At 34.6% G+C, this 14,645-nt stretch overlaps 3 protein-coding genes across 4 annotated transcripts; 1 reads left to right on the forward strand and 2 right to left on the reverse strand.

The window, feature by feature from the left end:
• Nucleotides 1–1,718: 1,718 nt before the first annotated feature.
• Nucleotides 1,719–5,303, reverse strand: LOC112755626 (mediator of RNA polymerase II transcription subunit 6). The gene is made up of 6 exons (XM_025803834.2): nucleotides 4,895–5,303; nucleotides 4,429–4,713; nucleotides 3,880–4,054; nucleotides 3,432–3,501; nucleotides 2,794–2,903; nucleotides 1,719–2,236 (listed from the first exon to the last, which is right to left on the reverse strand). Exons 2-6 carry the CDS (start codon nucleotides 4,677–4,679, stop codon nucleotides 2,072–2,074), a joined length of 771 nt encoding a protein of 256 aa, XP_025659619.1. The 5' UTR covers nucleotides 4,680–4,713; nucleotides 4,895–5,303; the 3' UTR covers nucleotides 1,719–2,071.
• LOC112755627 (probable UDP-3-O-acyl-N-acetylglucosamine deacetylase 1, mitochondrial) lies at nucleotides 5,304–9,628 on the forward strand. 2 transcript variants are annotated; one of them, XM_025803837.3, is made up of 7 exons: nucleotides 5,304–5,470; nucleotides 5,614–5,922; nucleotides 6,140–6,346; nucleotides 6,539–6,640; nucleotides 7,878–7,942; nucleotides 8,784–8,928; nucleotides 9,153–9,628. In XM_025803837.3, exons 1-7 carry the CDS (start codon nucleotides 5,420–5,422, stop codon nucleotides 9,201–9,203), a joined length of 930 nt encoding a protein of 309 aa, XP_025659622.1. In that variant the 5' UTR covers nucleotides 5,304–5,419; the 3' UTR covers nucleotides 9,204–9,628. The 2 variants fall into 2 exon arrangements, with proteins under 2 accessions (XP_025659622.1, XP_025659621.1); XM_025803836.3 differs by having other exon boundaries at nucleotides 5,313–5,470; nucleotides 6,137–6,346.
• Nucleotides 9,629–11,135: 1,507 nt separating this feature from the next.
• LOC112755628 (uncharacterized) lies at nucleotides 11,136–14,645 on the reverse strand. The gene is made up of 4 exons (XM_025803839.3): nucleotides 14,383–14,645; nucleotides 12,486–13,561; nucleotides 11,626–11,662; nucleotides 11,136–11,545 (listed from the first exon to the last, which is right to left on the reverse strand). Exons 2-3 carry the CDS (start codon nucleotides 13,370–13,372, stop codon nucleotides 11,626–11,628), a joined length of 924 nt encoding a protein of 307 aa, XP_025659624.1. The 5' UTR covers nucleotides 13,373–13,561; nucleotides 14,383–14,645; the 3' UTR covers nucleotides 11,136–11,545.

A 14,645-nucleotide genomic window follows, 5' to 3' on the forward strand; every position in this document is an offset into this window, starting at 1 on the left:
AGTACCTCATTCAACCCACGATGTTTCGTCTTTCATGTTAATGGTACTTCATAACATGATATTCGGCTTTTTCATTTTAATAAATATTTAAAATATTTAATTCCTAAAATACGCATAATGAAAAAGAGATATCAAAATGCACATGTCCGTCACCAAAAAAAAATGCACGTCTACTTTGTGAAAGGTTCCCACAAAATGAAATTAAACTCTAAATTATATGTAGCAAGATGTCAAAAGCGAGTTGCAAAAATCAGCATTCTCCCTCTTCCATTTTGCAAGAGATCAAATTTTAGTTTTTTATATGATTATTAAATAATTCTTCAAAGATTTTTTTAAAATTTTAGAACAAATGTATAAATAGTATGTTAAATATAAAAATTATTTGTCACTAATAAAAATAAAAGTTGATCTATTTTGTGTCTTAAGGAGACATGTTAAGTTTATAAATTAATAAATTTTTTATTGAAAATATGAAAAATTTAAATTTTTCATGTATTTATTTTATATTTATTAAATAAAAATATTTAAATTTTTTTAATAACAATAAATTTATCATGTGTACTTAGGACACACATTAACTACTACGATTTTGGGAAATTAAGACTGTGCTAGGTTTTATGGTCAAATTGTGAGGGGTTAAATTAATGTCTTGGAAAATTCAGCCATGTCATCTAACCGTTATAGTGCCACGTGTCATTTAAAATTGCCAAGTCAGCTTTTTAGTGACGGAAAACATCGGAAGGGTCAAATTGAAGCACGGATCAAAATTTCATGATACAATTTGAGTCAGTTAAAAGTTTAAGGGCTAAATTGCACCGGAAGTCAAATTTCAGGATTATTTTGAGTATTAACTCACTGAACGGGCAAAGAAGTCCTTTGCTCATCATCAATTAGGATCTTAGCAACGTGTCTAAGAGGTATTCCAAAACTGAAATCCTTATTCTACGCTTAAGCTTTTTGGAACTAGGCAATCAGTCTTGTATCCAGATATGTATTTCTAGTTGAAGCCAAATGCTTCTCTAAATTTCTTCGCTCATTGATGAATAAATATCTACATTGCTTCCTTAAATTTGCATCATATGTCAAATTGATTCCTAAAATTTTATTTGACCTAATTAGATCTTCAAATTTTGACCCGTAATTCGCGTTAACTTTTATTACATTTACAAGTCAAATTACATCTCTTCGAACAGTGAGATCATCGTTGTTACTCTCTTCGTGGTGCCATTTAAGTCATTTCTGTTGCCACCAAACAACGTAGTTTTCATTCATACACCATGATAACTTAATGTGCCATTTCAGTTCAAAATGTGAGAGTCCGTAGTGGATCAATTCAAATTTATGATGCAAATTTCAGAAGCTATTTTGGATATTTATTAGGTCATTGATCATTGCAATATTGGCATCAGATGATCAGAGTCATACTCAACAATGTTATACTTAAGTCTCACATGTGGAAGTTAGCTTATCGGATATTTAACCCTTCAACCAAAAACATAGGTAGGCTAAATTACACTGATTATCATAATTTAGACGAGATTACAGACGATATATCTCTCATCAATGTGTAAAATTATAAATTAACTGTAATTTAAATAGTATTTACACAGAATACCCTGCATTTTGTAAAAATATGACACCAACTTATCGTATATTTTGTGAAATACAACGCCAATCTCTCCTATAAACACAACACTAATTAAAGTAGAACTGACAAATCAGGCAATGAAAAGGTTCAATGTCATTTATCCTTTTTTTAATTTATCAACTGATGGTAGTGCATTGTTAGTTTGTTATCTCATTTAACCAATAGACTGAATGTCCAAATTCTGAAGGACATGCACTAAAACTACCTATTAATGCATTGTCAATAATTCAAAAAATGAATGATATTATTCTATCTTACAATGAGCCTAGTTGATGGTTACTACATTACTAAATTTCATGAAGGCCCAATAATTTAGACCAAGGAATGAAGGAATAATAAAAGTATAAAACACAGTTCACCATGTTCCAGAAAGGGCCAATGTAGGGAATGATCAGCTTTTCCATATTGCGATTTGTGTGTCATTTACATCAATTTCATTCTTTTTGCAGGTCCTTGATCAACAATGGGATCGCCAGGAGGAACCTGCAACTCTGCTCCTTCTTGAGCTTCGGGGCCTTTATCAGTTTCTCCTGCTGCAGCAGGAGCATATCCTTCTGGAAATGGTGGTGGTGGTGGGGCAGGCGGTAGCTGCAGCAGGAAGTTAATACCCATTTAACACTGACAATCACATATGAGAGAAACAAAAAAAATCTGGGAAGAATGTGGTAAAACTGTAGTAGTTCTTCACATTTTATCAACATATTCTGAAGTCTGAACTTCTAGAGTAAAGCTTGTATATTTACCACAAAAGGTAACAACGTTGATGCATGAATTGCAAGACTTCTAAATAAAGAAGAATGTGAATAACAGCATATTTAGTGACCCATATGTTTTAAGCAGTTTTTGTGACAGTCAATAAAGTAGACACACAAAGGCAAAAGACAACAGATTTTGTTGATAGCATAACCATTAACCAGGATATAAACATTTTATATTTTCTCAAAACTACTTCCACTGTATCCATATACATTAGTTTAAACATGTACCAAATTTTGAAGTGGTGGTTATTTTGGATCGGGGGAGTAATATAATGGATATTCTAGACAAGGATTTTAAAATTCAATCTTCCGTTTCCCCTTAATCCTATTTTCCTCTCCTTCACAAACAAGTTAAACATATAGGGAAGTCATATTTTTTAAACTTACCTTGCGCTGCAGGGATGCAAGAATTTGATCCACGCGCCTAACTTCCTTCAAGTCAATTGTCTCCTTAGCAACCTTTGATTCCGTTACCACAGTCTCATTTTCAGAATCAACTGATCAAGCAAGAAAAATCAAAATTAAGTTAACGTGAGTGAAAGTCAGCAGTGTACTGTTCTATGGTCATAAGCTTCAACAAGATCATGACATAGTTTAATAACGAACTATGCCCATAATTAGAGTCGACTAATTACTATAGCAGTATAGTTTTAGTTACAATACACTTATAAACCCTGTTGTCAAGATACTCTGGTTAAAAATATCTCATCTTTACAAGATTTGGTGTATTTGGTTGTAGCATAGTTGCATGTTCAGTTAAAAATTTTATGGACAAACAAGTTTGTGGTAAAAAATTAGATATCCAGCCTCCATCATGATCACTTGTATTTTCCCTCTCAAATTTGTCGAGCAGTTGGAAAGTTTGCTTTATTGATAGATTTTCCAGTTTTCTTTTCTGCTATTGAGAAGTGGATCTCTTTGTGTTCCAGGTTTTTTTGTATAGTTTTTGTAGCTACAAAATCATTCTTCACCAGAAAAGAAAAAAGTTTCGTCTTTAAGAAACAAAAAACAACGATCTCTCTTACCATGTCCTATCTTCTCCAGCTTTGAGGCAGCTGTAGTAAAGGCTTTCTGTATATAATAGAGTGCCCTTCCCTGCAAGATCAATCACAAAACCAGTTTTGAATAACACCTTCTCTCCCAATGTAAAAGAAAAGATAATAGATTACAGAAACTGTATAGGGGAAAGCTTTTAATTTTTATGCACCAACGACTAGTAAATTATTTTTTTCTATAGTGTCAGCTGGAATTTAAAATGATATTCATCAAGACTTTGAACAATATGAACCTAATCCAGATTTCATATGGGGAAACAATGAGCAAAATTTCACAACTGAAACTTTTTCTGATTTTCACAATCTAAAGTCCCCATCTCATATCATGCAAGCTATTCAGTGCAAATCAATTGTTTTGAAGTTATAAAATTACCCCAAAACAGCCAAAAACGAAAATGTAAATCCAGCAAGAACTTACAATTCGAGCAGCAAAAACATTGCATAGTTGTGGTGCCTGGTAAATTGAACCATCCAAGATGTAGTATGCCAGCATCGGAGTAACTTTCTCAGGGCTATCTCTCTTTTGTTTGCGAATTACAAAAAGGTGGGGTTCCAAAACTTCACTGAGCATATACTCTATCCCTGTCATCTTCCTGAAGAATAAAACCTGGTTTAGACATCTACTTCACACCTTAAATCATTTGATGCAATTTACTAATTTGCAGTAGCACCGCTTAGCCTAAACAAAATTCAGATTTCCCAACAACTTGGTTTCCTCAATAACCTACAGAAATTTTCAACCGAAAGCTTTCTCCTTTGCACACTTCTTAACAGAAACCAAACTCCAAATACTACAAATTTCCAGCTCTAGAAATTTCATCTTCCCAAACCTCCTAATTTATCGACCAATCAATTCCACAATTTCCACATATTTTGACAAATCAGTCAACACCAAACTAACCCAAAATGCAGATACAACGCAACAATGGCATACACAAAAAGGAGTTTGAGATGGTTGGCGACTTACGATAGTTGTGAGATGTCGAGGGGGTGGACGGAACGCATTCGAAGCTGCTCATTGTTGCAGCCCCAATCATAAAAGGGGGACAAAGCAAAGTAATCAAACACCAGGTTCCGATCCAACGGGTAGGTGTTAAGCCAAAGCTGGTCTCTGAAGCATATTCCAGTCATGTCGGTCCCTGGAGTTGGCGGCGGCGGTGGCGGTCCTCCGTCAAACACTGGATTTCCCGGTGGCCCCATCGGTGGCGGTGTCGCCATCTTAGGGTTTATGTAAAACGAGCTGCTCCTACTCCTAAAAGTGTTGTTTTCAATTATCAATAACAAATAATTTTTTAAAAAATCACAAATATAATAAGCAATCATCTACAGAAATCTAGAATCACTATGGAAAGCAAGATAATCTCAAAATTTATAACACAAACAACCTATAAAGTCAACAACTTGTTTCTTTTGAAAAAAAAAAAATGGCATACCGACGGAGAAGCAGAGAGGAGGGGGGCAGCGGTGAGTGACCGGATGGTAGCGCAGTGTGCCACTGGCAGAGGAGAGAGAGAAAGAGAGAGACTTAAAAGTGTTGAAGATGAAGGACTGAGAAGTTGATGACAAAGCAGCTCTGTCTCACCCTTGTTCTGTGTTCTATCATAAAAGCAATTAAGAGTTAGCTACGAGAGTAATGACCTATTAATTAGAATTTTCATTTAACTCTTATTATTAAAAAAATTTAAAATTTTTTTTAATACATATAAATAAATACATTTAAAATTTAAATGTTTTATATTTTTAATAAAAAAATTTAATTTATAAATTTAATATGTACTCTTAAATAAATAAATTCTAAAATTTATGCTAAATTTAACAATTTGACCATTTAAATTTTATTATAATTTTATGATAATCACCTGAGTTTTCACCATTTAAGATAAGGTGTTTTATTCAAAATCCCACTTCTGAACCTAGTAGCGGGCCTACTCACATTAACGTAGCGTTGACAAGTGACAATGACTGCTTTCAACTCCTTCAGATCGTCCAAATTGGTCTCATGGAAATCTGTTCGTAATTTTCTTTTCAGAAAGCTTTATATTATTCTGATGAAAATCACTTGCTTAAATTTTCCCAGAAACCAAATAGAGAAAATCGTTGTTCTCCTTTTTTGTTTCTATTCAATTGAAGTGAAAACGTCCATGAATCGCAGACCGGCAGGCTTCAGCAAACCCTAGCGAATTGCGTAGAGCGGAGGGGCAAGGCTTTGCATTCAGGAAAGGGTTCGACAGTGCGATTGTGCCCTGGGTTCGCCGGCGAAGGAAGGTACTTTGATTATAGGAGCAATTTGATTCCGGCATCTATTGATTTTGTTCAGGTGTCGCCTCTCTGTACCACTCTCTGTAAAAATGGTTTCCGTGTTCGAACCGTAGAGCACTTACTTTCTGCATTGGAGGCTGCTGGAGTTGATAATTGCAGAATTGAGATTGAAAATTTGGATGCTGAAGAGCGTGATGTTGAGGTAACATTTTTGAAATGTGTCTTCAATTGTTTCATGAATTGTAAAACTTTTATATATTTCAACAATATAATTTAAAAGCCAATGAGCTATAGCTCAAATGACATAGTCTCTCCATATTCACCTAGAGATTAGAAAAACATCATCTCCGTTTGGTGCAGAAAAATATCTCTAGTCTATTCTGATTGTAATTGTATTATTGATTTTCTTTTTTTAGCAGATTCCTATATTTGATGGATCAGCAAGAGAATGGGTTGAAGCAGTGGATGAAGTTGGTTTAAAGGTGGCAACAACCCGGGATGGCAAACATTGTGAGAAAATGGCAGCACATGTGAATGAACCGGTGTATGTTTGGAGGGATGATTCTTTTGTTTCTGCATTTCCTTCAAACGTGGTTAAGATAAGTTATGGCATCAGCTTTCCACAGGTAAAGAATGATTGATACATTGGATTGAGAATATTCTTTTGTTCCCAAAGAGTACTAGAATACTATTACTAGTATGCTGATATTTTAAATTCAATTGATGTTGAATGTAAGGTCACAACTCACAACTGCAGATTTTATCTATTCATAGATGCTTAGCATTGAGTAATAAGCAAGTACACTTCCTTCTTGTAGGCACCAGCTATAGGCTCCCAGTGGTTTTCTACACCATCTGTGGACAATTTGTTTTATACCAGACAGATCGCTTTGGCAAGAACCTTCTGTATTTATGAGGAGGTTAGTACGATTTTCTATTTCTGATCTAGTTATTGCCTTTGTGTTGCAATATGTCATTTAGTGGAGAATCATTTTAGAGTTAATATGTCATTTGTGACTTGTCACTTATATTTTATCACTAAATATACAAGAATTATGCCTTATCTACTACATGGGTTCAATTACACTTCATCCAGATTTGTACTTGATGCATTTGATTAAGATCTACAATGAGTACCCATCACAGCCATCATGACATTGTTAAATTTAGCCAGATATATAAATTAAATGAAAAGTAGTGTGAGGGGAATACAGGGAATACAGAGACCTAGAAAAACTATAATAAAACCACAAGAGATTTAGATTTTAATGGTATGACTTTGCTTGATTCATGTAGTCAACTTTACCTTGTTGGAAATGTAGCAAACTCTTTTCTTGTGGAAATAATTCATCCGAGTATCATTTTGTCTATGCTTAGGTGTGGGTAATATCACGTGCACTAAGAGTTTAGTGTTTAGGAAGGGTATGATGTTATTTTTGTCTTTTGCTGCAAACAAGTTACTATTGTGATTTACTATATTGTTTTTTGCAATGAAACCTGCGGGCACATGGGGAATAGGTTAGTGGTTACCTGGTTTTATAGGCACAAATTACATATATACGAGACCCATATGTTTTATGGAATTGCATCAGTTTTTGCAGTAATATTTTTTTAGGTGTAATTGTGTGAGAACTAAGATCTAATAGTGTGAAGGAAGGTAGCAGAATATGAATAATAGCGCTAAGATTTGATCTCTACTAGTGATCAAAATAGTGTGAAGAAAGGTAGCAAAATATGAATATTAGTGATAGGAATGATCTCTACCAGTGGAGTTGTGATCTCCTCCTTTGAGTGTGTTGATAATAATTGATAAGGAAAAAAAAAGGATGAACAATCTTGCTGAGTATTCAAGAGACTCAATTGTCTCCTAGTCTTATCTTGTTTTTCCAATTTTCTAAGGTGCTCCCCCACAGTTCTCACCCCTTGGCCTATTTAATTCTCCTTCAAACAGAAATAACAATCTATCATCTCCCTCATGCTAACTTACCAGGTAGACAAAGTTACACAAACATTCATCTGTGTCTTGCATGCCTAACTTTTCATATTATCCATAGCAACAATTAAACCCCTGAATTTTTTTTTGTTCTATATATTTATTTCCATGTGTTCGACATGATGCGGTTCACACTTTTAACCATGCTTTAAAATATCTTGCAGATCGAGCAAATGCGCAATGTTGGACTTATCAAGGGGGGTTCTCTGGAAAATGCCATTGTATGCTGGTAAAACCTGCTACTAATATACATTATTACTGTTAATGATGATCAAATATATGATAGCTACTGAACCTATTTAATAGCTCTGGGAATAAACCATGGTAAAAATCTTAGTAGCAACACTTTTGCACATACGTTGGATAAAATAAACACATACTTTGGCACGTACTCACAGCTAAAATTTTTTGTCCTATTCTGCAGTGTAAAAAGGATTCTCACTATAAGAGAGTTGGTGTTTAGCGTTCTTTTTAATAAAAAAACTCACTCTCAAGTCTCAACGAATAATTTGCTATTTGTGTAACTGACCAGTCTAGGTAATCATCTTATTGTACCAATCCTGTCTTTGAAAGATGATGTAAATATACTTGACTTGTGGTAAGGGAGGTTAGAGATGGAAAGTTATGATGTAAAATGGGATGGACACTTCAAGATTTTCATCTGTTTAGAACAGCATAATAGACGCTTAAACAAGTAGGGGTCATTTAACTAATGCATATATTTCAATTACCATAAATATAGGATATGATTACAATTGCAAGATATCGATAGCCTATACAATGAATTCAAATACTATGAGTATGGGCACAATTTAAAGTAATATGCAATTTATTCCTCGAGAGATTTGCATGACATAAATCTAGTCTTTGAAAGATATTCAGCATCAAATAAGTTTAGAAATAAAGTGATATCACACATTCGCATTAGCCCCTGAATGTTGTTTGACGTAAGTCCCTCCCTGATGCCCACCTACATAGATTCGTTTGGTATCTGGTGATCTTTTACAAAGTTATGCACTCATCATGTATTTGCTTCTGTATTACTGTATAACTGTGGTTTTCTTCTGTAGTACCAGTAAAGGTTGGTTGAACCCACCTCTGCGTTTTAATGATGAACCATGCCGCCACAAGGTCTTAGATCTTATTGGTGATCTTTCACTTTTTGCTCAGTTTGGGAATCAAGGACTTCCAGTGGCACACATTGTAGCTTACAAGGTATGGCCATATGAGCCTTTGGTTCTATGTCCTTCCTTTCGTTGGATCTCTGTCACTTTGCTTAATACTGTGTCGCTAGAACTGCACCCTTCCTCTTGAAATTTAGAAGTGCCACTTTATCTCGATGCAAAAGAAGTTGCATGCTCCAAAATTTGATTCCCAGATCGGATTATGCCCCCATTCAGCATGATTTTTAATGCAATTGACTCATAATCTTGTTGCAGGGTGGCCATGCTTTGCATGCTGGTTTGGCACGCCAGTTAATGGGTGAGTGATTTCAAAAGCTAGTGCGCAGCCACGATTAAACACGAGCCAGTTGCACGTTCAGGCGAACTTGTTAAAGTGGTTCAGCAGGCTTGAGCTTCTATGCAGCCAAGGTCGCCCCATGAAGATATGCTGAAAGGAAGATGTTATATAAGTTTCTGTATCGTAACACACGCAAGTAACTTGTATTTTTTCCAAATTGAGTTGCGGGGAAGCAAATGGAGTTGAAGACATCCTAGCTGGGAAGGCACATGGCCTCCCTCTCGGAATGCATGTTTTTTATAGGGAAACAATTCACGTGAGCAGGCTTTGAGTAATTACTAAATCAGTACCTAAGTTTTTTAAATTGGATACTTTGGTCTCTCAAATTTTAAAATACACAAAACAGTCGTCAACATTTATTTTTGTTAGACAATATAGTTCTCCTTTATTAGTAGTTACAGGTGATATAGTTCTCCTTTATTAGTAGTTACAGGTGACTGCAGACGTGAAATATTAACTTGCACACATTGTTATTAACTGAGTTGTCCTCAACTCAGTTTCCAAGAATAAAGTACAAAACAATTCTCAAAAAATTTAAAATATCTCAATATGAAAGATTTTAAAAATTTTAAAAGTTCCTCTGAATGTTTTTAATATTTTTAAAAGTCAAAGTTTTATAACACTTTTACTAATTAGAATAATAAAATATTAATAAAAAATATATAATAAATAAAGAATATAAAAAAATAACAAAATATATATTAGAAAATATTTTTATTTATTAACCAAAAAATATTATAAGAAATAATTGTTTCAAAGTTTATCTGAAAGGTGATTTGAGCGAAGTTCAGACTCCTTTTGATGCAGTGTGAGGTGGGGAATGGTACAAGCATCCGACTTGTGTCCAGCCAAGGTGTTGCCATCCGAGTTTTTCGTGAGGAGGTGGGGAGTGGTATAAGTAGGTTTTTGTAGATTGTGACTCGAATATACTTGAGAAGTGTCTGTATATTTATAGTAGAGTAGAGAACCAACTTTTAGAGTGGTTCCACTTCGATAATCGCTCCATTTATCTTAAGAGTTTGTTAAGATCTACCTTCTACATGAGATATGGATAATAAAAGATATTTAAGAGAGGTAGTTACTTATTTAAATAAACAAGGTCGGACTATTCGTGTCGTGTCCGAGCTCAAGAGGTCGAGTGAGTAGAAAAAAAGCCATCTTTTTTGGGTAGGTCTTTATCTTTATTAGATTTGACTTTATGTTTTTAGATCAGAATATAAACATGAATAATTAAATATTATGTTTGATTAAAAATTTTAATTTATTGAGGTCATATTGAATAAAATCGGATGTAAAACTTTAAAATGTAGATAGAATTAAAAATGAAATATTTTCGAATAAGATAGAATTATAGTTTAAGGTTTAAATCCTAACTATGGCCAGCACTAGCAGTGTCGATATTGTGCGCATCCATTTAATTGAGTTACTAATCATAGTTAATTTCATTTACAAATTATTTTCAAAAAATAGCTTAAAAAAATTCGAGGGACCCACAAGGCATTGACGTGAATAATATTTAGTGGTATCTGCAGAAGCTAAGGCTTGCTCTCGGAGGAGGGAAACATTTCTCCGCACGCAATAATGTCTAAAACATATATTACTCAGTGGAAACATGTATTACTAAGTGGAGTAATGACGTAATCTCCTAATTATTTTTTGAAAGAAAATAAGAGGTATATACTAATAATAGGTTTAAAGATTCTCTTAATACAATATTTAGCCCAAACTTGCATTAATCGTAATTCACACTATCTAAACTTAATTAATGTATATAATATTTTGGGATAAGATGGTTTTTCAGACACATTAATGATCATTTTTCATATTTCTATTCATTGACATTGACATAAAACATAACATGCCTCCCATAGAGGGGGTCATTCTAACATACCACAAGTCCATCCACAATCAATTGAGAATATATACAAATAAGAGGTAAAGTAAAATAAAAAATTGTAGTTAAGAGGCAGAATTGTAGCCTAATCACTAGCTAGCAAACTGTGTTCCACTTAGATTCAGCAAACAAATGTGACTTCAAAGCTAAAAGCATAAAAGAAACTTTTTGAATATGTGACAAAATGGAACTGTCAAATTCATAGAAGTTTCCCAACTTAGCACATCTCAGTGCAAAGTGCAAAAAGATGATCTAAAAAGTAATCTTTGCATGGTTTTAACACATAATAATTGTTATTGCTCACCATGCCCCCTGCCACTACTTCCATTTCCCTTAATTTCATAACTAACTTTAAAGGGAATGGATCAAAAAGGCTCCTTATCACCATTATTGCGTTCTTTCAAGCCAGAAGGAAGTCTACAGTTAGCAGAAAGTTCATCAGGAATTTCGCAAAATGACAAAATGGAAGACGAAACATTATGCGGAAACAAGCATACCTAATTATCAAAGAAGCGTGATCGGCGCCTATGCGATCTGGCAAAGGACACAATTATATATTATTTATCTTATATTGAATCGATGGAAAATGGTGCCGGTGCCGGGCAATCAGATACATGAAACCTCAAAACGTTAAAAACAATAGTCGGAAATTAAAAAAGAAAAAAAAAGAATAAAGTAAACAGAGCATATCGTATCTCAAAGTACAACACACAGTTGAGTATACAATAGTAACTTGAAGAAAACCGCGACAAATCAGGTTGCTAAAAAATGAGTTAGATAAATTAAAGGATCCTCTTGAGATGACCGTACAAGACCAAGTAAGGCATACATTTTCAGAATTGACCGTATCGTGTTAATGTGAAAAATCATTGGTGAAAATCTGCACGCGCAATTTGCACATGAAATGATCCTCACCAGTGAGATCACATTTACTTTCATCGACACGACAAAACATCTAGACATCAATACATGAAATAAAATATTATCTTTGCCAGTAATGCAAATTGCAAATGAAACAATATCCACTTAAAATGTGAGTTATATTATTATCATCAGAAGGTACTATATTCTTTTAAAAAAAGAACGATTCCAAGTTTATAATAATAAATATATGATGGTGGCCTTGAACAGTAAAAACAAGGGAACAAGTTTAGAATGTTCAAAAAGGAATATTTCAGTTCTAGTCGTGCATCCTTTCATCACACCATAATATAACGTTTGTGCATAGAGTACTGTAATGAAATGATCATACCTCAAGAAATCAGAAAGTTAAGACACGTCACATAAAGATAAAGTACATTTACACTACAATATAGCAAAAAACAACAGTCGATATAAAGGAAGACAAGTTTATTACCTGCCGTAACCACGGTTACCCCTTGAGGGGCCCCTTGTACTAACAAAATCATCATCAATCTCATCTAGCCCATAGTCATTGTACTCCAAGGATACAACAGAACCTTCATCTGAATTTGAAGTATCATAACTTAAACGGCGATTACTCCTTCTGGTATCACCTACTCTTGCCCTCCTTCTATTTCTTGAACTTCTGAAGTTGTCAAAGACTTGATACAATATACAAGAGGTCCACCAATTGCCATCATCTCCAGGGAAGTCCTCAAACTCATCTCTAGAATCATCATCCCCGTATTCAATCACATAATCTCCCAAAACCACGCCCCTCGGGGTTTCTGAATGAATAGTGCTCAAAACATCTATAATCTCAGAGGACTGTTGGAAATTCTCCCAATCAAGCTGTCGAGCGGGATCTATTTTTGACGGACGGGCATGAGGATGTTCAAGTTGAGCATGTTGCTGTAACTCCAAGTAACTTCCCATGAATTTACATTTCACCTCATCACAGCAACGCTTCTTCTCATCAAGATGCGAACGAGCCTTGTCAACAACAATCCACCCAGAAACCTCACCCCTACACAATGGACAACTCAGCTTGCATCGACCATCTGGTGCCACTTGCTCATTATTTTCTATGGCAGCATCCGGCACCACTGGAACATTACTTTCTACAGAAGTTTCATCAAGTGCTGGAGATGATGACATACCACAGGCACTTTTGAAACGATCCAAACAATTAGAGTGCAGATGGTTCGTGTCACATAGAAAAGGACGACATCCTTTTTCATAAGATGAACACTGAAGGAGCACACTATTATGAGGGAAATCTAAGCATATGGGACAGACAACGTCCTCCCAACTGATATCTAACAACTCAATATCCTCCATGCTGTTTCACCAAGATTGGACTATGCTATCAAAATGACCGAAACCATGAACAGTCTGCTTTATACAAAAATTGTGTATGTTCTAGCACATGGATTGCTCCTTACTCTCAAGAGTCTCAACACCAACGTTGATGAAAACTTGGTGCTATATCAAACAAATTGTGTCCCTGGTATCGGTTCTAGAACAAGCCTGGCATTCAAGAAATAAGCTCTAGGTTAGAGACATCTGAAACAAGAACACAAACAACTGCAAGAAACACCTAGAACCATATCAACAACACCGCATTTTCACAAAATCACTCCACTGAAGTAAGGCTTTCAAAACTTTCAAAACGCATAATGTGAAATGTAAATTGTCAACAAGAAAAAAAACTTCTATTCTGAAGTGACAGATATGCGAGGCTTCAAGTTCTTCAGTTATTCAGCGCGAATTTAATCAATATGTGACCAGATAAATGTTGATTAACGAATAAACAGGCTTGCACACACACACACACAACAAACAAGACATAGAACAGAGCCATTTAGAGGGTCCATGATTCAAAGTTTCAAACTCCAAATCAACCATAAACTAAATCTGAAATTTCAGCAACACATGCCTACACCTAAATAGCATAAAGCTCAGCACACCAAAATAAAATTGACACTAATACACACAGTTTACCATATCACGAAAATCGTTAATTCAAATAAAATATCGACCAATCACATAATAACAATCGACTCTAACAACCAAAAAAAAAAAATCCAATTTTCATTTGTTGTATTAAAAATGGGTGACCAAGTTGACCAATCCAAAATTAAAAAGGTATCCCTACCGAACAAATATGGGGACGGTAGGTACACATAAATTGAACAGGACCGATCATATAAACTAATTAACACCCAAAACAATTAATAAGACGAAAAAAAGAAACAAATTCTGAAACAGAGGTGATCAAGTACATTAAAATAAAATTTAAAAAAAAAAGGGAAAATAAAAAGCATGTCAAAAAGAAAAAGTAAAGTGACCTTCTTGAACTGAAGAACTGATGAGTGATGACAGAGAATAGGGAAAGCTCGTACGGAGTGTTGTGTTGTTCGTTGCGATCTCTGTGAAGCTTTGAGGAGTCTCTTTCTCTCTCTGTGTTCCGTTGTTGATGTTCTTCTTTGCCAAGTGCAATTGTTGAACTTTATACTTTTTTTTTTCTTTTTCTTTTTTTTCTTTTTTGTTATTTGAAAAAGGGAAAGATAAAATGATGAAGGCAGCAATGAAGGTCCTCGTAGACTCGTAC

Source organism: Arachis hypogaea, chromosome 6, assembly GCF_003086295.3.
Source record: "Arachis hypogaea cultivar Tifrunner chromosome 6, arahy.Tifrunner.gnm2.J5K5, whole genome shotgun sequence".
In the NCBI taxonomy this organism is placed as follows: Eukaryota; Viridiplantae; Streptophyta; class Magnoliopsida; order Fabales; family Fabaceae; genus Arachis; species Arachis hypogaea.